Genomic DNA, 23163 nt, shown 5'->3' on the forward strand with positions numbered 1-23163 from the left:
CGAGCGAAGAGTACCAATGTACTTGGAAACTTATAGTTCCCGGCTTATCTTTTAGATAGCCAAACAACAAAATTGCTCATCGAGCGAAAGAGTATAAAAATACTCGGAAACTCGTTAGTTTTTCCTAAATCTTGGATTCGGCGACACTTCTCATTTTTCCAAACTAATATCCAAATCCTAAGCTCTTAATTAAATTTGTGATCATTAATTAAAGGTTTAGAGGTTGTTTAATGTCTTATGAATTTTCCTTGTAAAATAATTTCCAATTAGTTTTATCTCAAGTCTTATAAGTTTCAAAAGATCCCGTGATCCCAAATGATTCCCAGAGAAGGTCTCGATCCATCAAACAATATCAAGGGTCCGAACCTCGGTCCGTCCCGTCAAACTTCCTCAAATCTCACAATAAAAGTTGGCGTAACAGCCCGTTATCCTCACTCTGCCGAGTAACAGATATATGTGTACTTGCATATTCAAACAGTACAATCCAACAGTCATGGTACATATAACAGCACATTGAGGAATAACCATTTAGCACTTAGCATATAGGTCAAATATCACACATCCTAGGTTAACCAGGTAGCACATAGCATGTGAATCAATCTCAACAACAATCAAGCAATAAAAGATTATCAATTGTCAGCCGTAGCCTCAGAAAACATTTTCCCAATCAAACACAGTCAAGTGCATAAACAGTAAATCAAGTCGAATTCGTCGATACCTAAATCATTATCTAGTATTCAGTGAGAAGCCCTCACCTGTAGGTTTTCCATCTCGCTCCCCAAACTTCCCTTCACAATCTTCTTCCTCGAATCCACTAAGTTCCTCAAAAGAACCTTAGGACAAATTCACCGAAATCAATCACAATGAGTCAGAAACTCAACAAACAATACGTACTAGAGTTACACGAAACATTACAAACTCCGAAGTACGACAATCTAACGCGTTAAGACAAATTTTCGAAAAACGAAATTTCCTCCCCCCTTGATGGAGCTCTCGGCCACTTTTCATAAATCTCACTTAGTAATCTCAGCATGTTTCTCTGAAATCCATATCAACAATCTCAAGTATTCAACTTATGCTAAAACTTTGTTTTTCTAACTTAATCATTAATTCAACACTTAGTCACTCAAGCAAACACCTGACAATTCTCTAAGTCTTAGACATTCAAGTCAAAATTCATGGGCTTAAAATCTAAACTTTTACCTAGTTTGCATCGGTAATGTCCTTTAACCCATCAACACTTTTCAAGTGAAAATTCATCTCTTAAGACTACCACACCTCCCCAAAGAAATCAAGCACTTAGCAAAACTTATTCCTCGAATTCGACTAACAACAATCTAGTTCACAGTTAATTCTTCTCAATCTTGTTATCCTCAAGTAATCATCTATAACCTGATATTAAATCCAACCTATTTAGTCTCTAACAATTCCACTCAGAAATCACATAACCTATGACTTCATAACTTCCGAGAAAATACTTAATATTTTTCCAACATCAAATATCTTGACTTAGTCTACCTCTACTTGGAGTAATCACACGAACTAACCAATTAATTTCTATACGACAATCATCAACTTCCAAAGATTTAAATCTTAATCTTTTACAATCAAGTGCTTAACACGAACTTTCCTCCCAAATCCGACTAAACCTCGATCAATTCAAATTCCCCTTACACACCCTCCTTTCAAAGTCCATTACCAGCTGTGATTCCGAATATCACTCCCTCAATATTAAGTTGATCAGGCCTAATACATCGAAGGTGGAAATTTAGAAAAACCCACCGGAACAGTCAATGAGTTCCTATCCTCCAGTAGTCACAATTATCCCGACATCCAATCCTTAACGGTCCCGCTACGGAACTACGCACCCTCAACATCATACGTATACTATCCATACAGAATCTCTCGGAGATTCATTCTTCAGCTTCTAGCTTCTTTGTTAAACGCATCGGTGCAAGACTACTTTTCTAGGCTTAGCGTGTTATTCTAAACCTCGTGTGCTTCTATAGTTTAAACACGAATAACAGTCAAATAAAGTCTTAATAGGTATAATAACTATAAGGTCAAGCTCAAAGAATATAAGTAAGTTAGGTGTGTTGCGCGCGCTACGAGAGTACTGGAGTGTATTATACTAGAATGAGAAAGAATGGTTAGAAGGTTACCATCGTTCTTGCGCTCTCCTCTGGCTAACCCCTCAGCTCTCTCACCGTCCATGGTGTAGACCCTTCCTCTAGCAGCAGGGTGCTTTCCCCTTGCAGTTCCAGATGATTCACCTTTGGGAGCCTTGCATTCCTTGACGAGATGCCCCAGTTGATTACAATTGAAGCATCGCTTCCCTTTGTCCTCGCACTTGTTAGCATAGTGACCAATTTCCCCACATCTGTAACATGACACTTGTTTCCTTGCCCCTTTAGATATGGCAGGAAGTTTACCCTTCATCTTGTTGTCAGACGGTCCCGCCTGGAACGTCTTACAGTTTACGGCCAAATGCCCTATCTGGTTGCAATTGAAACATCGAGGCCCTTGGTCCAGACATGCATTAGCATAGTGTCCATTCTTTCCACACCTGAAACATGTCACCTCCGGGTGTGCTGATTGGCTTCCTGCTCCTGGAGTGGCAGCAGTCGAAGACTTAAAAGATCTTAGGGTAAAACCCCTTCCCTTCGGATGCTGATACGGCCCCAACTAACGGTACTCCTGAGGACTTGATCTCACTGGTCCTACAGCAGCAGCCCAATCCAATCCACTATGCTGATACTTGGCCGCTCCCATCAGTGGTTGAGGTTGTTGACGTGCAGCCTCCTCAGCGCTTCTGTGAGCGTCCTCGGCAGCCTGGTTCATCATGGCCTCTATCATTGTAGCTATTTCCTTCGCCATCCTGTCAGGGCTTACCATCCTATGCTTAGTCAAACAAACAGTTAGTACCCATCACAAGATAGTCTCTGGCACAACTATACAATATGATCAAGCAATAACTTCAATCAATTCTAAGCGAAAAATCGCTTGCAGACAATCAATTTTCACTCTTTGCAGAGTCACACAACCTAGCACAGAAAACCGATTCCCCAAAGACTCCCGAAAGACTCGACAAGCTCTGATACCACAAATGTAACACCCCGATTTTGGTGGCGTCACTTTAGTAACTCAATAAATAAAATAAAGCGGAAAAGCAGGTATTTTTTTCCGATATTGGTTAAATAAAAAGACTTGCCGATATAAAGACTCATCCCAATCGCGTTTAATAGCGACTAATATACAATACTATTACAGTCCCGCTGTAACTAAAAGCATCGTCACGAGTATCCTCCAGTGACGGAAAGTAACATCAAGTAACTAAAAGTATTGCCCAACGGCAAACAAGTGCGACTCATAAATAGAGTCATAAGTTTTATAAATACAGTCCTCCGAAGAGTAAGTCAGCCCAAAACGGCTTCCAAAAAGAGACTTCTGCGTCCGACAAACTCCCTGTGATCCTCATGGAAGAGAACCACACAAAAAGCTAATAGTCGGGGACCTACCCTGCCCCAAAATAAGCAATGACAATCAGAGCTATGACAACAACACCCGATGTACTACACCCCTAACATCGACCCTCATCTGATCCTGCATGAAGTCCGGGTCCACGTCGAAGGCTCAGTAGTAGTCATTTCGCTCCGGGCCCTCCCCGAATGATGAACCATCTTGAATCGGCTGTTGAACGTCGGGCAGCAGGCCGACCGCCCAAACACAGACATGAACACAAAGCTAAGGCGCGAGGGTCAACTCAAAGAATTACATACTAGTACATCCAATAGGCAAAACTTAAGTAGTAGCCACATAGGCTTAATTATGTATAACAACATTATAAATTGTATATCCTGTCAAATGAATAAATAACAGTTGCAAGCATTTAGCATGTCTTAAACAACGATAACAAGTAGCAAACACATCCAGCAACTAAATCAGCATGAATGGTGCATGAAATGCAAATGCTAAGGAACAAGATGCAATCCGGAGGGATGGGCACCAACGAGTCAGCCCTAACACCAGCCACGGTGGGACCATTTCTGCTCGGGTGTCTCTTATACCAAACAAAGTGTAGTCAGATCAGCAGTAAACCCGCAGACCTGCCATTTCCGTCTGCTACCAAGAATCACCGCAGTGTTCTTACATGGAAATCCGGGTCTTATGACCATTTTTGGAATCCAACGAGGTCCAGCAATCCCACCGTGTATTAACCTCAATGAGTGCATGAATGCAAGTGGTTAGCCAAACAACGTCTCCGACCTCGCTCGTCACGTCGTCACGTGTTCTAGCTAACTAATTGTCTCTAAAAGAATACCCTAAGGTAAGTGTCGATTCTGCGACAAAAGACAATTAATTATAAAAAGAGTGTAATCACTCGTGATAACTTCTCGAGTATCTGACTCATCTCCATCCGACGGTCAAAATCTGCTCAGCGAGCGAAGAGTACCAATGTACTTGGAAACTTATAGTTCCCGGCTTATCTTTTAGATAGCCAAACAACAAAACTGCTCATCGAGCGAAAGAGTATAAAAATACTCGGAAACTCGTTAGTTTTTCCTAAATCTTGGATTCGGCGACACTTCTCATTTTTCCAAACTAATATCCAAATCCTAAGCTCTTAATTAAATTTGTGATCATTAATTAAAGGTTTAGAGGTTGTTTAATGTCTTATGAATTTTCCTTGTAAAATAATTTCCAATTAGTTTTATCTCAAGTCTTATAAGTTTCAAAAGATCCCGTGATCCCAAATGATTCCCAGAGAAGGTCTCGATCCATCAAACAATATCAAGGGTCCGAACCTCGGTCCGTCCCGTCAAACTTCCTCAAATCTCACAATAAAAGTTGGCGTAACAGCCCGTTATCCTCACTCTGCCGAGTAACAGATATATGTGTACTTGCATATTCAAACAGTACAATCCAACAGTCATGGTACATATAACAGCACATTGAGGAATAACCATTTAGCACTTAGCATATAGGTCAAATATCACACATCCTAGGTTAACCAGGTAGCACATAGCATGTGAATCAATCTCAACAACAATCAAGCAATAAAAGATTATCAATTGTCAGCCGTAGCCTCAGAAAACATTTTCCCAATCAAACACAGTCAAGTGCATAAACAGTAAATCAAGTCGAATTCGTCGATACCTAAATCATTATCTAGTATTCAGTGAGAAGCCCTCACCTGTAGGTTTTCCATCTCGCTCCCCAAACTTCCCTTCACAATCTTCTTCCTCGAATCCACTAAGTTCCTCAAAAGAACCTTAGGACAAATTCACCGAAATCAATCACAATGAGTCAGAAACTCAACAAACAATACGTACTAGAGTTACACGAAACATTACAAACTCCGAAGTACGACAATCTAACGCGTTAAGACAAATTTTCGAAAAACGAAATTTCCTCCCCCCTTGATGGAGCTCTCGGCCACTTTTCATAAATAGGTGGGTCGATTTTTCTTCGATCAAACTTGGTTCCTAGGTTATCATTAGTCGTAACTAAGACGGTTCTAAGCACAGAAAAATTTTCGGATCGAAAACTGTCGTAGGGGTATTTTGGTCATTATTTTCAGCTCAGAATTTCAAAACTGGATTTTTGAAAATCAAATTGGATGGGGACGTCACCAACGACGTTTATGACGACTAATCCTACTGAAGCTAAGCTTAGTCGAGAGTTTTTGATCCATAAAGCGGAACCTCAGCATAAAAATGGGTTTTTGAGTAGAATTGAAACTCGGCGGCAATTCGGCGAGATTCAGCAGAAAACAACCGGATATTCATGCTCTAGAGCACGTAGGCAATAAGTTTAGACACTGAAATCAACTTATTTGGACAGTTTTACAAAAAGCTCAAAACTTTGAGCATAGAAAGACATAGAGAAAAGCGACAGAATTGACGATCAGAAGTAAGGAATTGCATCAGTACCTCGAGGTCTACGCGTAGCAACGAACGGAACGACGATCGGTCAAGAATTGGAAAAAATCACTTTTCCTCCTTCCCCCTTGGAAGCCCTCGGCCGTGTGTGTGTGTTTTGTGATTTTTGTTTGTTTTTTTTTCTTTCATACTATATATAGGAAATGGAAAATGCGGAAAAATGAGAATTTCGCGATTCCGATTTTTCCTACTGATTCCAACGTATTTTAGACACGATAATCTTCCCGCTGAATCTTCTAATTCTTCAAAGAAATATCAGTATGATTTTTGGTTTTCGAGGCCTGTTTTTAATGTGTACCGGCTAAAAATGCACTTTATGATTTTGACCTCGGTTGCAGAAACTTCCTTCTGAAGAAAGATTAGAAATATCGAGAGAAGTAGGCAGACGCGAGTGGAATCTTCATTTGAAGCTCCGAATAGAAAAAGCCTTCATCGTTCGTTGATTTTAGGGTTTCTGAACTATCAGGGTTTCGGTTTCGGCAAACTTCCAAGTATTGGAATTCGACGTTCTTACATTCTAGGGTTTCGTATCGAAATGCTCGTTTATAGACGAATAAGAGAAGTTCTAACATTTCTCTGAAGATTTTTGGAATTAGTTCCTATAGTGCTTTAACGGTAAATTAATCGTTTACTAACGCTCTTGCCCTAGGCGTAAGCGAATAAGACTCACGCTATAACTTATATCGACTTTAATACTATTCTTAGCCTTTTCCTGAACTTTCTCCTTCATAAAATTAATTCCATTCGATAAACTTGTTCAGGTGTTCCTTCACGTTACATCAAACTAATCGTGAATAAGGAATTTCACTAATTTATTCCAAGCTTAAAAACTTGGGTCTCACAAGGAGCTTCACCATGATTTGAGAATCTGGCACAAGATTCTTCTGCACTGCATCAAGCAGATGCCAAAGGGAAGCTCTCCTGATTACATCAACTTCACCCACAAGGTGTTGTTGTTCTTTGTCAAAGACCACAAAAAGGTGTGCTTGCCTTACTTCATCTTTTCTTATCTGAAGGAGTGCATCAAGAAGTCCAGAACCACCTCTTCACCAAAATCTGCCATAAAATACATACCTTTTGGTAGTTTGCTTTCTGACTTCTTTGTGGAAAGTAAATCGGTGCATGCCCTGCGAAGGTTGGGATGTTCTGAAGACTTGACAACAATGGCTGGAGATACTTTCAATGCCACATCCTTGAAAAGAATGGGCATGATCGAAACCAAAGCTGATTCCAGCACTACTGAAAGAAAGTCAAGGAAAAGGATTCCTCTAAAGGACTATCCTCTCTGGTCCAAGGCTGATGATCTAGAGGCAATCAATCTTGAGGATCTGAAGCAGGAAGGCTTTGAGATTGATGTGAACAAATTTTTTCAGAAATCTCCCAGGGCCTCCGGACTTTGAGTCCCCAAGGAAGAAGAAGACCAAGAGGAAGCAAGTTGAAGCATCTGAGGAGAAGGATCCCTCTGATGGTGATGACAATGATGATGATGATGCTCCACCGCCTAAGAAGAAGGCTAAGAAGGTCAGGATTGCACCTCAAGTAGTTATCATGGAAACTACTCAGGAACAAGCTAGACCTGCACCCTCCATCAGAATCACAAGATCTGCAGCAAGAGCTTCAAGTATGTTTGCTGCCCTTTCTGATGATGATTTAACTTTGCTTGATGCAACCCTTGATGCAACCCATCCTGAACCATCACCAATTCATCAACAAATCTCTCACCCTTCACCCCCTAGAGACTCCTTCTTTCAACCTACCATTGAGGACGAACCCCTTTGGAAAATGCTTCAAGCAAACAAACCCTCTGCCTCCACTACACCTATCATTCTTCCATACCATTCAGAAACCTCTGAACCACAAGCCTCTGAACAACAAACCTCCACACCACAAGCCTCTGAACCTCAAGACTTTGATAAAACCACTACCAATCCACAATCACGTCATCCATCTGATCCTGACAACCTCTCTCGTACTCCATTTTCTTCTCCATCCAACAAGTCAGAAGCCTCTAGGCAATTCTTTCAAATTGCTAGAGAAATGCTCTCTGAAATCCCTGAGCATTTCATCAATGTTCCTAGTCCTCGCCGCTACCCTGGACCTAGGCTAGAACCTCTGGTTCCTCCTGATTTCCCCATCCAGGCAATTCCTATTGCCTCAATGCCTCCTCCTCCTCCTCCTCCTCATCCTCCTTCTCCTCTTCAAGAGAATGTTGAGTCAGTCTCCAACCATTCACCAGATAACACACATAATCCCGAGACTGAAACTCTTCAACCAAACCTTGAGACCAATAACTCTGCACATCAGACTCTGCATATTGGTTCTCCCTCTGAAGTTGCCAGCAGCAACCACTCCTCATCACCTGAACCAAACCTTTCCCTTATTCCCTACACTTACTCTGGACCAACCACCCTTCTTGACTGCATCAATGCATTTAATCATGAAGCATCATTAAGGATCAGCAATGTGCATGGTCGCACTGACCTAAGTGCAAGTCCAGACCTGGTTGTTGACGAATGGGAACGTCTGTGTTCTTGGATGGTTGACCAAGTTCCTATGATGATGGGGTTTCTCAACTCTAAGAAGGCAAAATGTGTTGAAGCTGCTTCTCAACATCTCAGACGAAGAGAACTTCTGGCTGAACAACAGATAAGGGAACAGCTCTATTCTGCTATTGAAGAAGCACGAAAGAAGAAAGAACAAGAAGAAGAAGTTGCAAGGATTGAAGAAGAGCAACGTGAAGCTGCAAGGTTGCAAACTCTGAAACAAGCTGCTCAACTTCAAGCTGAAGCTGAGGTTCTCAGAAATCAAGCTTTTAGCATTATTCCAGTTGCTTCTGCATCAGGTCAAGCTTCTCACTCTGATCAAGCTACAACATCTATTCCACCTTAGTCAGATCCTAGGATTGATCTCATTGAACAGCGCCTTAACTCTTATGATGCCATTCTTCAAGAGCTAAAGCAGATGTGCACAGAGCTTCTACGGAGAACACCCAATCCTTAGATTTTAGGAACTCTCTCTTATATGTTTTTATTTTTTTATTTTAATTCTCTTTCTTTTTAAACTATGTTTTCTTCTCTCTGCTTTTTATGTTATGTTTTTCTATTACATTTCCCATTATGTGCTGCATATTAGTTGTTCATCATAAGATGTTTTAAAATTAACCAACAAACAACCATTTTTTTATTAATGGCAATATCATACATTTGCATCGTTACAATTAAAAAAGAGGATTTCTCCTCAAGTTCCTACTTTCTCTATGCATCGCTGCTTTCTCTAGCTCCAGACGATGCTGCTCATATTCCAGATGATTCAAGGTCAGACGAAGCTCCTGCTTCTCAGGACCCTCTGCCATGGACACCAGTGCGTCCCCCACTTCCTGTCTCCTCACCTTGTTATCCAGCTCCTGCTGGAAGAGGTCATGTAGCTTCTCTACAAAGGCAAGGAAGCCTCAGAGGATTGTGTCCATTTCTGGACTCAGATCCATTCCCAATAGCCGGTTGGTCAGATCATATACTGTTGTCTCTTCCGGATGGCGCACGTTAAAGAACAAACTCTCATCGAATGCCTTCCTCCTCAGCTCTTCGATACAATCTAAGTAGGAAGCCATTGCTAGTTGTGTTCTTCTGTATCTGGGATGTGAAGACTGTTATGCTTTATGTAAGACCCTAACCTTACTTATGTATTGCTTAAGTGATTTATTGAATAAAAGTGAAATTTCTAGTGAAGTTTGATTTAATTACTAAACTGTCCGTGACCTTGTGTGAATTTTTGAGAGGTCTTAAAGACCAATTCTTGAAAAGATTCCTTCATGAGAGTTGTAGCTCTCTGAGTTAGCTAAATTCTCTCGTTGGTTTCAGGTCATTCCGACCTCTGTAGCCCGAGATAGCCTTGTTTTAGTGACGGAAGGTCAGGCTGTTTTGTACTAGCAATTTTGTTAGAAGAAAGTTCTTAAGTCCGAAATTGTTTCTTTAAAAATCAGGAGAAGGAGTTTTCCTTGATTTATTTGAGCCTCTTAATCAGTAGCTAGGAGAGTATTTAGTTGGACTTGGGCCAAGTTATGAAGGGAGAAGAGAAAAAGAAAACCTAGCCCATGATGCATGCTAGACGAATTTCATGAGGAAGGAAGGAGGGAAGACATGTTTGACTTGGTTGTGCTGAATTGGTTGACTAATTAGCATGAGTTTAGAGAAGATAATTAGGGTTTAAGGCTCATGATCAAATGCTGATCAGTTTTGAGACAATGATTAATAGGAAATTAAGTGCCATTAATGCCTTGTTCCCATTCAAAAATTGTGAATTGTGCTTGCCCTTGCTTGTGTATGTTTTGGCCGTGTATTGAGGGGCAAAAGGGGGATCTTTGCTTCAGTTTTGAGAAACCTATAAGGCTGAATGGAAACCTAACCAAACACTCTTGTTTTGCCCACACAATTCAGAAGTGAAAAAGAAAGAAAAGAAGAGAGAAAGGTTAGAGAGAGTGGCAGCTAGAGAGGGAGAAAGGAGAAGAGCAAAGAGTGAAAGCAAGTGTGATCAAGAGGTAGAGGAGGAGACCAGACCAAGGTTGAAGGTGCAGCAGAGAGTATCCCTTTCCATTCATCTTTTCCAGAACCAAACCTTCATCCTTCTCAAACCCAACATCAAAGGTAAGGGGTGGATCTAGTGGGTAGAGTCTAGGTTGTATATGATGATGGATTCCTTAGTTAGCATGTCTATAATCTGATCTTAGTTTGGTGTATGATGTATGATTGGATGAGGGTAGAATTCATGTTTAAGAGTTTGAAATTTTCAGTCCCAAATGTGATACAAGTTGATACCATGCTACTTGCCATAGTTGCCAATTTGGACTAGTTTTGCCATGTTGATGTTTAGAACGAATTCTGTACTGATTTTGCATGCTTAGGGCTAAGAATGATGATTCTTAGGTTGATGTTTTGCTGTTGTTCAATAGCCTAGAGGATGGCCAAATGTTTTTCAAAAAAAAAAATAGAGAACCCTAGAGCAAATGGTGCTCTCGGCTAGGCCAAAACCTTGGGTTTTGGTGGATTTTCCTTTAGCTTTTCGATGTATTGATTGTTGCTGATTGTTTCTGGAATTTTTACCATATTTGTGAAGCTTGTGTGATGCCATGATCAGTAGGTTAATGTTTGCCAAATGACCCTAGGTTTTATGTATGAAAACCATGATTTTATGCTAGATTTGTCTAGATTATCACATGATTTTAACAAGCAATTTGTAACATGATCTTTGCTGGATTTTTGGAGAGTATATGCTTATGTTTGTTGGCTGAACATTGACTTGTGAAGTTGAGATGGAAGGAAGGAAGTGTTTTAGAAAACCTTGGACCCTTTGGGGTTCGGCTAAGCCACTTTTGTGGTTGTTGGCAAGTTTTCTTCTTTCCGACTCATGCACAAGTTTATGTGATAGCTTGATTGGTGGAGTTGCCATGATCTAAGTATTGATATGCATGAGAACATGTCTAAGTGCCTTGGTATGACTTATATGTTGCCTATCTTGATTATTGCCAAAAGGTCGCTCATCTAGCTGTAATTCCTTTTGGTGCTGTGATTTTTACTGTCATTTAAGTTGTATAAGTTTTGTGAAAATGTTAAGACTCTAGGTTGACTCAATAGAGCATTTAACAAAGAGAAATGAGAACTTAATCTCTTGCAAGTAAAATGTGAATAATTGGACATAGGTCTAGTGAAGACTATGGGCCATGAGAACGATGGTACCGTTAGAGACAAACGGTTACTTGCACGCGAGGGTGTTTTGTGGGTTGTACGGTGTGACCCCACGTGATTGGTTGACTGCGGTCACCTTGGGATTCTGTGGACGGACGGTGTGTCCCCCCACATGAAAGAGGGTTGTACGGTGTGTCCCCTCCGAGAATTGTTCATCTGCGGATGATCGTGATTATGGCCATTGGTGTTGAGGTGGTTGTGTGAATGGTGAGGTCGCTAGCCTGACTGAACTTAGGTGACTGACTGAGATATAACATAAAGTTTATGCCTATTATACCTTGTTATTTATGAGTATTGCCTGGATATGTGAATGTTATATGAGAACATGAGATCTGACCCTGTTGTTTGTTTATGTGTTATTCTGGGGGGGGGCCAGATGATGAAGACCAAGAGTACAGTGGTCTCGTGGACGATAGACCTACCTAACCAGCATAAGGACAACGCCTGGCAGTCCGACTCTGCCAAGGTACGTCGCATCTACGTCGGCAGCGCTACGATCACGGGACATGACCGGCATGGGCACGTCGTCGAGACTCAGAGCATGGAGTGGGGCAAGGTCAAGATGCCCTTTGTACCTTGTCGCTTCTTACACCCAGGAGACGAGGGTTTGTGCTCGAACTCTCCGCAGAGGATTGCAGGAGGGGAGGTTTCTTCACGGGTGCTCGGGGCACCAGATTGGTGGGCACGCCTTGGCGACTTTCCAGCTCCGCCTCTCGAGTCCCTTCCAGTTGTAACACCCCGATTTCGGTGGCGTCACTTTAGTAACCGAAAAGAAAAAGTTTAAGCGGAAAAACGTGAATATTTTTTTTCCTCGACAATACAAAATTAAAACTGAAAGAAATAGAACTTGACAACAAAAGATAACAGAACTAATATACAATAATAATTACAGCCCCCGCCAGTGACGGACAGCAAAAGAGAGTAACGCCCGAAGGCAAAAGGTACATTTCAAAAGAAAGGATTAAGTGTCCGCAACACAAACCCTCAAAATGAGAATAAGTCAGCCCAGATGGCCTAAAACAAGACCCCCTAGTCCAACCAACTCTCTGTGATTTCCGTAAAGAGAACCACAAGAAAAGCTAAAGGTCGGGGACCTACCCTGCCCAAAACGAAAGACTGAACATCAGAGCCAAGACGCTACTCCTACACTAATCCCAACTATGCATTCCCAAGATCGTCGTCTGAATCTGAATCCAAGACGACTATGTCGATGACTGCATCGGTCTCCACAGCTGGTCGCGCGGGTCCTGCACCCGATCCCAAGTCAACAGCTGCCGCGACAGTGGATGAACTAGTGCCTGAAGAAGTCCCTCCCACAGGCACCTCCTCCGACGGTGGTGGTGGTACTCCCAGTCCAGGTCCGCAGTGTACACCCAATGGTAAGTTGAAGCTGACAGTGTAGTGCCTCCAAACTCCGTGCGTCAGGCTTGGCATCCGGTCAACGCGATCCTCCATTATTCGCCCCGAAGAGATAGCCCGGTGGCCGGCGGGGTCGACCACCCATGAGCCCGGGGTGTCTTGGTCCAACATCTCAAACCTGGTCCCCCCCGAAGGGACGACCGTCTCGTACCAGTCCGCCATACTCAACTGACAATGGCGTAGTCCGCCCAAACACACACAGAAGACGCGAGGGTCAACTCCAAAGAATTATATAAATAATAAAACCAGATATATAGGATAATAATTATTTAGCCTCTCAGGCTTATAAGTTTAGGGATAACATCCTAAGGTTGCATATTTCACAATGAATATAAAAGATCATAATAACAAGTAGCATGCCTCAAATAGGATAAACAGGTACCAATCACACTCAGCAACTAAGTCAGCATGTATGTTGCATGAAATGCAATGCTGGGTAACAAAATGCATTCCGGAAGAAGGATGGACACCATCGAGTCAGCCCTTACACCGGCCAAAGTGGGACCATTCCGCTCGGGCGCCTCTTACACCACACAAAAGTAGTCAGATCAGCAGTGAACCCGTAGGTCTGCCATTCCGTCTGCTACTAAGGACCACCGTAGTGTCCTAAATATGGAAATCCGGGTCTTATGACCATTTTGGAATCCACCGAGGTCCGGTATCCGCTGTGTATTAACCTCAAAATGAGTGCATGAATGCAAGTGATTAGCCAAACAATGTCTCCGACCTCACTCGACACGTCGTCACGTGTTCTAGCTAACTTATTGTCTCTAAAAAGCCTACCCTAAGGCAAATGTCGATTCTGCGACAAAATGAATTAATCAAAAAGAAGAAGAATGTACTTTGGAACTCATGGTTCCCGGCTAAACTTTAGATAGCCAATCAATAAACTGCTCATCGAGCGAAAAGGTACCGAAGTACTTGGAAACTTATAGTCTCCGGCTAAACTTTAGATAGCCAAACATTAAACTGCTCATCGAGCGAAAGAGTATAAGCATATTCGGAAACTTGTAAGTTTCCTCAAGACTTGGACTCGACGACACTTCTCATTTTTCAAAACTAATATTCGAGCCCTAAACTTTCGTCTGAGTCTTTTATCATTATATTAAGGGTTTTGAGGTTGTTTAATACATTATGGAGGTTCATTATGAAATTGTTTAAGTTTCGTCTCTAATCCTATTAGTTTCAAAGATCCCATAATTCCAATGATTCCCTGGAGATGGTCTCAAAACAAAAGGTCCATCATCACCCAAGTAATGGCCCGAGAAGTTCCCAGGTAAGCTGGCCGGGCACAATGCCTCATTAAAAGCCCTTCTTGCCTTAGACAGAACAACCCAAGTTCTTACGTGATTTCAAATGGGGTTTTTCCAATATCATTTTCAAACTCATTTTCCTTTGAGAAGGTCTTGGTCCAAAAAACAATAACAGGGTACGAACCTCGGTCCGTCCCATCAAACTTTCCCAAAATCTCGAAATAAAATCGGCATGACATGCCCGTTATCCTCACTCTGAAGCATAACAGATATAAGTGGAGTAACATAAATAAATCAGCTCAATCAATAAACATAAGCAGCATATTCCAACACATCCTAGATTAACCATTTAGCACATAACATGTGAATCATTTAGCACACAAGATCATGGCATCAAGTACTCAACAAGATCGGCCGAAGCCTCAGAAATCATTTCAGACATTTAGCAATTAAGTGCATAACACATAAATCAAGTCGAATTCGTCGACACCTAAAGCATTATCTAGTAATTCAGAGAGTAGCCCTCACCTGTTGGTTTTCCAGCTCGCTCCTTGGACTTTCCTTCACAATCTTCCTCCTCAAGTCCTCCGAATTCCTCAAACGAACCTTAAAGCAATTTCACAGAAATCAATCACAATGAGTCAGAAACTTAGCAAACAATAAGTCCTAGGGTCACACGGAACACTACAACTCCGTGGTACGACAATCTAACGCGTTAGGACAAGTTTTCGAAAAAGTCGGATTTCCTCCCCCCTTGAGGGTGCTCTCGGCCATTCTCCTTAATTGTGTGGGTCGATTTTTCTTCGATCAAACTTGGTTCCTAGGTTATCATAAGTCGTAACTAAGGCGGATCTAAGCTCGGAAAAATTTTCGGATCGAAAACTGACATAGGGGTAGTTTGGTCATTATTTTAAACTCAGAATTTCAAAACTGGATTTTTGAAAAACAAATTGGATGGGGATGTCAACAACGACGTTTATGACAACTAATCCTACTAGCACTAAGCCAAAACGAGAGTTCTAAGCTAAAAGATTGAGACTTTGCCCCAAAATGGGTATTTGAGGTAAAATTGATTCCGGCGGAATTCCGGCGACATTACGGAAAAACTAATCCGACAGAAGTGCTCTTGGGCACGTAGGGAAGATGTTTAGACAGAGAAATCAAGCTATTTGGACAATTTTCCAAAAACCTCAAAACTTTGGACACAGAAAGACTTAGGAGAAGTCGACAGAAACGACGATCAGAAGAGAGATATAGTTTACCTACCTCAAGGTCTTCGATTAGCAACGATCGGTGAAGCTAACGGGCAAGAATTCGCGAAGATCAACTTCCTCCTCTTCTCCTCTCTTGGCCGCGGTTTTGGGGAAAGAAAATGGGTGAGTTTTGCAAAATTCTCATTTTCTAGCTTACAACCTATATATAGTGTAGGAAATGGAGATATTTTGCAAAGTTTGGATAAGGATGCATTGGTGGATGGATAAGGATGGATAGATATTTTTGAGAAGATATTTTTGTAAAGATATTTTGTAAAGATATTTTGTAAAGTTTAGATAAGGATGAGTAGATATTTATCAAAAATCGGATAAGGTTGAATAGATATTTATCAGAGATTGGATAAGAACGAATAGATATTTATCAAAGATTGGATAAGAATGAATAGATATTTATCAAAGATTGGATAAGAATGAAGAGATATTTATCAAAGACTGGATAAGAATGAAGAGATATTTATCAAAGACTGGATAAGAACGAATAGATATTTTAGGGAGATATTTTGAGAAGATATTTTGTAAACCGGTACAGATTAGTTTAGATACCGGAGGATTTAACTCATAGAGTTAAAATAAAAATATAAGAATGATTCCTATTTTTCCGGCTTCATTCTCCGTGAGTTCTAAGATAGGTTTTGGCGACAGAAATCCAAAACTCAACAGAAGTTTCCTTCTATTTTAGGTGACTAATGCAAAATCGGTGTAAAACCTTTTTACCCGATAAGTTACTTTTTGCAGTGGATGTCGGATGAGAAAACTTCCTTCTGAAGAAAGATTAGAAATAACGAGAGAAATAAGCGAACGCGGGTGGAATCTGCATTTGAAGCTCCGAATAGAAAAAGTCTTCATCGTCCGTCGATTTTAGGGTTTTTGAACTATCAGGGATTCCGTTTCGGCAAACTTCCGAGAATTGGAATTTGACGTTCGTACGTTCCAGGGTTTCGCATCGAAATACTTGTTTATAGACGAATAAGAGAAATTCTAACATTTCTCTAAAGATTTTTGGAATTAGTTTCTATCGTGTCCTAAAGTATAAATTAACTATTCACTAGGGTCTTCGACCTAAGATTAGGCGAATGTTAGTCGTGCTATAACTTTTATCGGTTTTGATACAATCCTTGGACTTTTCCTGAACCTTCTCCTTCATAAATTTATTTCATCCAATAAACTCTTGTATTTTATTCCCTTATCCAAAACTTAAAAACTTGGGTCTTACACCAGTTCCTGCTGAGCCTAAGGATGTCTTTGCTCCACGGTATGTTGCAGCAGCTGATGCACCTAGGGATGCCGAGACGGAGGGGCGTGGAGATGCACTGGAGGTAAGGGCTCCTGTGAAGAAGCGCCAGAGACAGTGCGGTTGGCTCGACGAGTGACTGATATTACCATGTTGGGGGTTGAGTGTTCGTGGTGTTGATCTGTCTTTATCAGTTTTGTTTTTCCGGTTTTTGATGTATCGTTTACATAGGGCTTTAGCCCAAGGATTCATTTATGTATTTGATTATGGTTCCTTTTATTTATGAGTTATTTTATTCAGAAAAACATGTCTTATTTATTCCGCAGATTTATATCGTAAAGTTTTCAAGAGTTTCGTAATAATTGAATCTTTGTCATTAAGTCAAGATTAATAATTGAATCGACGAAATTCTTTACGAAAATGGTGACGTTTGGTTTACTGTGTGACACTCGATGTAAGACCCAAGTTTTTAAGTCTAGAATAAGTGAATGAAATCCTATTCACGATTAGGGTTGATGTATCGTGAAGGGAAACCTGAACAAGAGTTTACCAAATGAAATAAATTTATGAAGGAGAAAGTTCAGGAAAAGTCTAAGGATTGTATCGAAATCGATAAAAGTTATAGCACGATCGTTATACGCTTAAACCTAGGGCAGAAACCCTAGTAAATAGCTAGTTTACGCTTAAAGTCATGATGGAAACTAATTCCAAAAATCTTCAGAGAAATGTTAGAACTTATCTTAATCCTTATACAACGATCGTTTCAAGGCGAAACCCTAGAATCTACGAACGTCCGATTCCAATCCTCGGAAGTTTACCGAAACTAAAACCCTGATAGTTCAAGAAACCTAAAATCAACCGACGATGAAGACTTTTTCTATTCAGAGCTTCAAATGAAGATTCCACACGCGTACACCCATTTCTCTCGATGTTTTCAATCTTTCTTCAGAAGGAAGTTTTCTCTTCCGACATTCATTGCAAAAAGTAACTTATCGGGTAAAATAGTTTTACACCGACTTTGCATTAGTCACCTAAAATACAAGGAAACCACTTCTTAGTTTTGGAATTCTGTCGCCAAAACCTATCTTAGAATTCTCGGAGAATGAAGCCGGAAAAATCTGAATCGCGAAACTTTCATTTTCCCGCGTTTTTCCATCCTCTATATATAGCAAGAAAAATGAGAAAAATCACAAAACTTACCCATTTTCTTCCCAAGAGGCCGCGAGTTTGAGAGGAGAGGAGGAGAAGAAGATTTTCTCCATTTCTTGCTTGACCGTTGATTCAACAGTTGCTACTTGAAGGTATCGAGGTATAGTCGCTAATCCTTACCTCTGATCGTCGTTTCCGTAGCTTTTCACTATGTCTTTCTGTGCTCTTAGTTTTGAGGTTTTTGCAAAACTATCCAGATAATTCCATTTTTCTATCTAAACACCTTCCCTATGTGCCCAAGAGCATGTTTAGCGAATAATACTGCGCCGATTCTCGAAAAGCTACCGTCGAGTTTCAATTCTGCTTCAAATACCCATTTTGGGACAAAGTGCTTCGTGGTTATTCTAGGATGTGTGATATTTGCCTATATGCTAAGTGCTACGTGGTTATTCTTGGATGTGTTGATACATGTGACATGTTTGTTGACTGTGCTGATTTGACCATGCCATATCGCATATATCTGTGGTACTGAGGAGTAAGAAGAACGGGCAAGTCATGCTGATTTTTATGAGAGTTTTGAGAAAGTTTGACAGGACGAACTGAGATTCGGGCCTTGTATCGTTTTAGTGGATCGAGACATTCTCTGGGAGTTGAATCGGGATAATGGGATCTTGAAAACTCATAAGATTTGCAATAAGACTAAATGGAATCTATTTTGTAAGGAAAACTCATAAGACATTAAACAACCTCTAAATATTTAAATAATGATAACAATCTCGAAGGAAAGCTTAGGAGTCAAATCTTAGTTTTGGAAAACGAGAAGTGTCGTCGGATCCAAGTGTTGAGAATATTAATAAGTTCTGAGTATGTTGATACTCTTGTGCTCTGGGAGCAGTTGTGTTGTTAGGCTATCTGTGAGATAAGCTAGGAAACGGGTAGATTCCGAGTATGTCGATACTCTTTGCTCGTTGAGCAATTTTGACCATCGGATGGAGATGGGTCGGATGATTTGGAGATCATCATGAGAGAATGTGTTGTTGTAAAGTATTGTCTTTTGTCGCAGAATCGACTTTACCTTAGGGTAAGCTTTTAGAGACATTAATTTAGCTAGAACACGTGGCGACGTGTCGAGTGAGGTCGGAGACGTTGTTTGGCTAATCACTTTGCATTGCATGCACTCATTAAGTGGTTTAAACACGGTGGATTCCAAAATGGTCATAAGACCCGGATTTCCGCGTAAGAGCGCTGTTAGGTGACTCTTAGTAGCAGACCGAAATGGCAGGCCTTCGGGTTTTATGCTGATCTGACTACCGTTGTTGTTGGTGTAAGAGGCACGCGTGCCGAAATGGTCCCACCGTGGCTGGTGCTAGGGCTGATCCGTTGATGTCCATCCTTTCCGGAATGCATTTGGTTAACTGGGTTAACCGGCATTTGCATTTCATGCAACATGCATACTGACTTAGTTGCTGAGTGTGTTTGATACTTGTTAATCCTATTTGATGCATGCTATTTGTTATTACTGTCGTTTATATTCATTGTGGAATATGCAACCCTAGGATGCTATCTTTAACTTATAAGCCTAAGTGGCAATCTCTTATTTGTACCTATTGGGATTATTATTTACATAATTCTTTGGAGTTGACCCTCGCGTCTTCTGTGTGTGCTTTGGCGGACAACGCCCATTGTCAGATGTCTTTAGCGGACTGGTTCACGATGGTCCACCCTTCGGGGGGGACTAGATATGAGATGATAGATCAGGATGACCCCGGTGCGTGGGTGGTCGACCCCGCTAGCCATCGAGCGATGTACTCGGGGAGGATCATGGAGGATCGTGTGGACAGTGGAGGACACTTGATGGAGGGAGTGCTGAGGAGGTGCACTGTCAGTTTCAACTTGCCGCCCGGCGTGCACTGCAGACCAGGAGTAGAAGCACCACCACCACCGTCATCTTCTGATGATGAGGACCCCTCAGAGGAGGAGCCTGTGGGAGTGACTTCTTCAGAGTCCAGCTCACCCACGGTTGCTATCATTGATGATCATGGTTCGGGCCCTAAGCCCGTGAGGCCAGCACCGGAGCGCATCGCGGTTGCGATGGGAGGACGGATAATGTTTGTAGACTTGGTCGTTCTGGATTCAGATTCGGACGACGATCATGCTAGCACGTAGTTTTGAGTGCTGGTGTGAGCTCCTCGAGATAGGATTAGTGTAGGAGTAGAGTCTTAGCTCTGACCGTCATTTGTTTCTTTGGGGACAGGGTAGTTTCCCGCCTATAGATTTTTGTCTGGTCTCTCTACGGGAATCACAGAGAGTTGGTTGGGCTAGGAGGTCTTATTTTAGGCCGTTGGGCTAACTTATTCTCATTTTTGAAGGTTTGTGTTGCGGACACTTAACCTTACATTTTGGGTTGTACATATTGCCTACGGGCGTTACTTTTCTTACTTCCCGTCACTGGAGGTTTACTCGTGACGTGGTTTGCTACTTACAGCGGGGGCTGTAACTATTATTGTATATTAGTTCTGTTATCTTCTGTTGTTGAGTTTTATTTCTTTCAGTTTATAATTCTATCATCGAAAAAAAATATTCACGTTTTTTCCGCATTAATTTCTTTTTGGTTACTAAAGTGACGCCACCGAAATCGGGGTGTTACACTCGAGAAATCGGGACGTTACATTGTGGTATCAGAGCTGCGGTTGAGAAACCAAAGCACTAAGGGTTTTGGGCTTACGAGTTTCCGAACTCGTTGATGTTTTTGTTTTTGATAAAGATGTTTTCAAAGCTTCGTGGTGAGATTGGGTAGACTTGTGTGCTAAGATGTTTGCTTGGCTGTGATTGTCTGAATAGTATCATTGTCGTGATACTTGAGATAGATTATTTATTGTATACTTAGATATTTTTTTTTTAATTTGAGGGCACTGACATTGAGTTGTGGTTCTATTTCTAAGCAGGATTTCCATCATGCCTCCGAGACAGGACCCAACCAATGCTCAGCTTGCTCAAGCAATGGCTCAGCTGGCTCAGGTGATGACCCAGCAGGCTGCCACTGCTGCTGCTCAGGCCACGACACAGCTTCAACGGGAAGCTGAAGAGAACATTAGGAGAGCTGAGGAGGATGCCAGAAGGGCACAACGGGCTGAAAGGGAGCTGACACAGGACCAGATCCGTATGAGAACTGACTTCAACCGCCATGGACCACCCAAGTTTCAAGGCGAGGTTGAACCCGAGAAAGCTGATCTTTGGATTCATGAAATGGAGAAAATCTTTGAGGCTCTCCACACACCTGACGCTGAGAAGGTGAACTTGGCGACCTTTATGCTGAAGGGTGACGCTGAGTACTGGTGGCGGAGCGCCAAACGGCTGATGACCGCCAACAATGTGGCCATCACTTGGGAGTCTTTCAAAAGGGCTTTCATGGAGAAGTACTTCCCAGAGACTGCCAGGGAAGACATGGAGAATCAATTCCTCAACCTGAGACAGGGGCTGATGACCGTAAGGGAATATGCTGCAAGACTTGAGACCCTGTCCAAACACTTTCGCTTTTTCCAAGTGCAAGTGGATGAATCGTATCTTTGCAACCGATTCATGAGGGGTTTGAGGAATGACATTGAGGAGTCTGTGAGGCCATTGGGAATCAGAGTTTTCCAACAACTGGTGGAGAAAGCTCGTGAAGTAGAGTCGATGAAAAATCGTCAGAGGGGCAAGTATGACAGCGGAGGTCCGATCCGTTCTGGGCAGAGGCCGACCGGAAGGTTTGAAGGACCGAGGCAAGCTGGTAGGTTTGACAGGGGCAAGGCTCCGATGAGGAAGCCTTACCAACGCCCTACTGACAGGGTGCCTTTTGCTGGGAGGAATGTGACACGTGCTCCTAAGGACGATGTCGTCTGTTACAAGTGCAACCAGAAGGGACACTATTCGAAGGAATGTGGGAAGGAGGTTGTGTGCTGGAAGTGTCAGAAACCAGGACATGTTGAGAGAAACTGTCCTGATGCTACTAAGGCCGAGCCAGTACTGAATGCTGCCAGGGGAAAGCGACCTTCTGCTCCAGGTCGTGTGTTTGCGATATCTGGGGAACAAGCTGCTGTGACTGATGATCTTATCCAGGGTACGTGTATTATCGCTGGAACTTCTTTAATGGTGTTATTTGATTCTGGTGTTACACACTCATTCATTGTTGAGGAGTGTGTGAAAAAGTTAGGATTGCTAACTGCTGATTTACCATTTGATCTGGTGGTGACGACCCCTGCCACCGATCGATTAGTTACGCGCACGACATGCTTGCAATATCCGTTGATTTATGAGGATCGGAAGTTCTTTGCAAACCTCGTCTGTTTAGGGCTTAAAGAGCTCGATGTGATTTTGGGAATGGACTGCTTGGCACAGTATCACGTTCTGTTGGATTGTGCTAATATGGTCGTAGTCTTTCCGGATTCTGGCGTTACGGATTACTTGAATTCATACAACTTGGGAAAGGGTTCACCAGCATTCGTGAACTCTATCGTAGCTGAGGCGAAGAACGACGACGACGTACACAACATTTTGGTGGTGCAAGATTTTGTGGATGTGTTTCCAGAGGATGTGCCTGGATTACCGCCAGTAAGAGAAACAGAGTTCTCTATTGATATTATGCCCGGTACATGACCAATATCAATGGCGCCTTATCGGATGGCACCAGCAGAGTTGGCGGAGTTGGCAAAACAGATGGAGGATCTCTCTTCCCAGGGATTTATCCGACCAAGTGTGTCGCCATGGGGAGCATCGGTGTTGTTGGTGAAGAAGAAGGACGGAAGGTCCAGATTATGTGTGGATTACCGACAACTCAACAAGGTGACAGTGAAGAATCGTTATCCGATGCCTCGGATAGATGATTTGATGGATCAACTTTGGGGTGCTACCGTGTTCTCGAAGATAGATCTGAAGTCAGGATATCACCAGATCCGTGTCAAGGAGGCTGACATACAGAAGACCGCATTCAGAACTCGATATGGGCATTATGAGTACCTCGTGATGCCGTTTGGAGTTACAAATGCACCCGCAGTGTTTATGGACTACATGAACAGAGTGTTCAGGCCATTCCTGGACAAGTTCGTGGTGGTGTTCATTGACGATATTCTGATTTACTCGAAGAGTAAAGAAGAACACGAAGAGCATTTGCGTCAAGTG

At 42.0% G+C, this 23163-nt stretch overlaps 2 protein-coding genes across 2 annotated transcripts; both read left to right on the forward strand.

The window, feature by feature from the left end:
* Window positions 1–7490: 7490 nt before the first annotated feature.
* On the forward strand, window positions 7491–16996 carry LOC130719395 (pollen-specific leucine-rich repeat extensin-like protein 3). The gene is made up of 2 exons (XM_057570019.1): window positions 7491–8259; window positions 16845–16996. The coding sequence occupies exons 1-2, from the start codon at window positions 7491–7493 to the stop codon at window positions 16994–16996; spliced, it is 921 nt and encodes a 306-aa protein (XP_057426002.1).
* Window positions 16997–20961: 3965 nt separating this feature from the next.
* Window positions 20962–22641, forward strand: LOC130719396 (uncharacterized). Its single transcript, XM_057570020.1, has one exon. The coding sequence runs from the start codon at window positions 20962–20964 to the stop codon at window positions 22639–22641; it is 1680 nt and encodes a 559-aa protein (XP_057426003.1).
* Window positions 22642–23163: the final 522 nt, after the last annotated feature.

The sequence above is a fragment of the Lotus japonicus genome, chromosome 5, assembly GCF_012489685.1.
Source record: "Lotus japonicus ecotype B-129 chromosome 5, LjGifu_v1.2".
NCBI lineage: Eukaryota > Viridiplantae > Streptophyta > Magnoliopsida > Fabales > Fabaceae > Lotus > Lotus japonicus.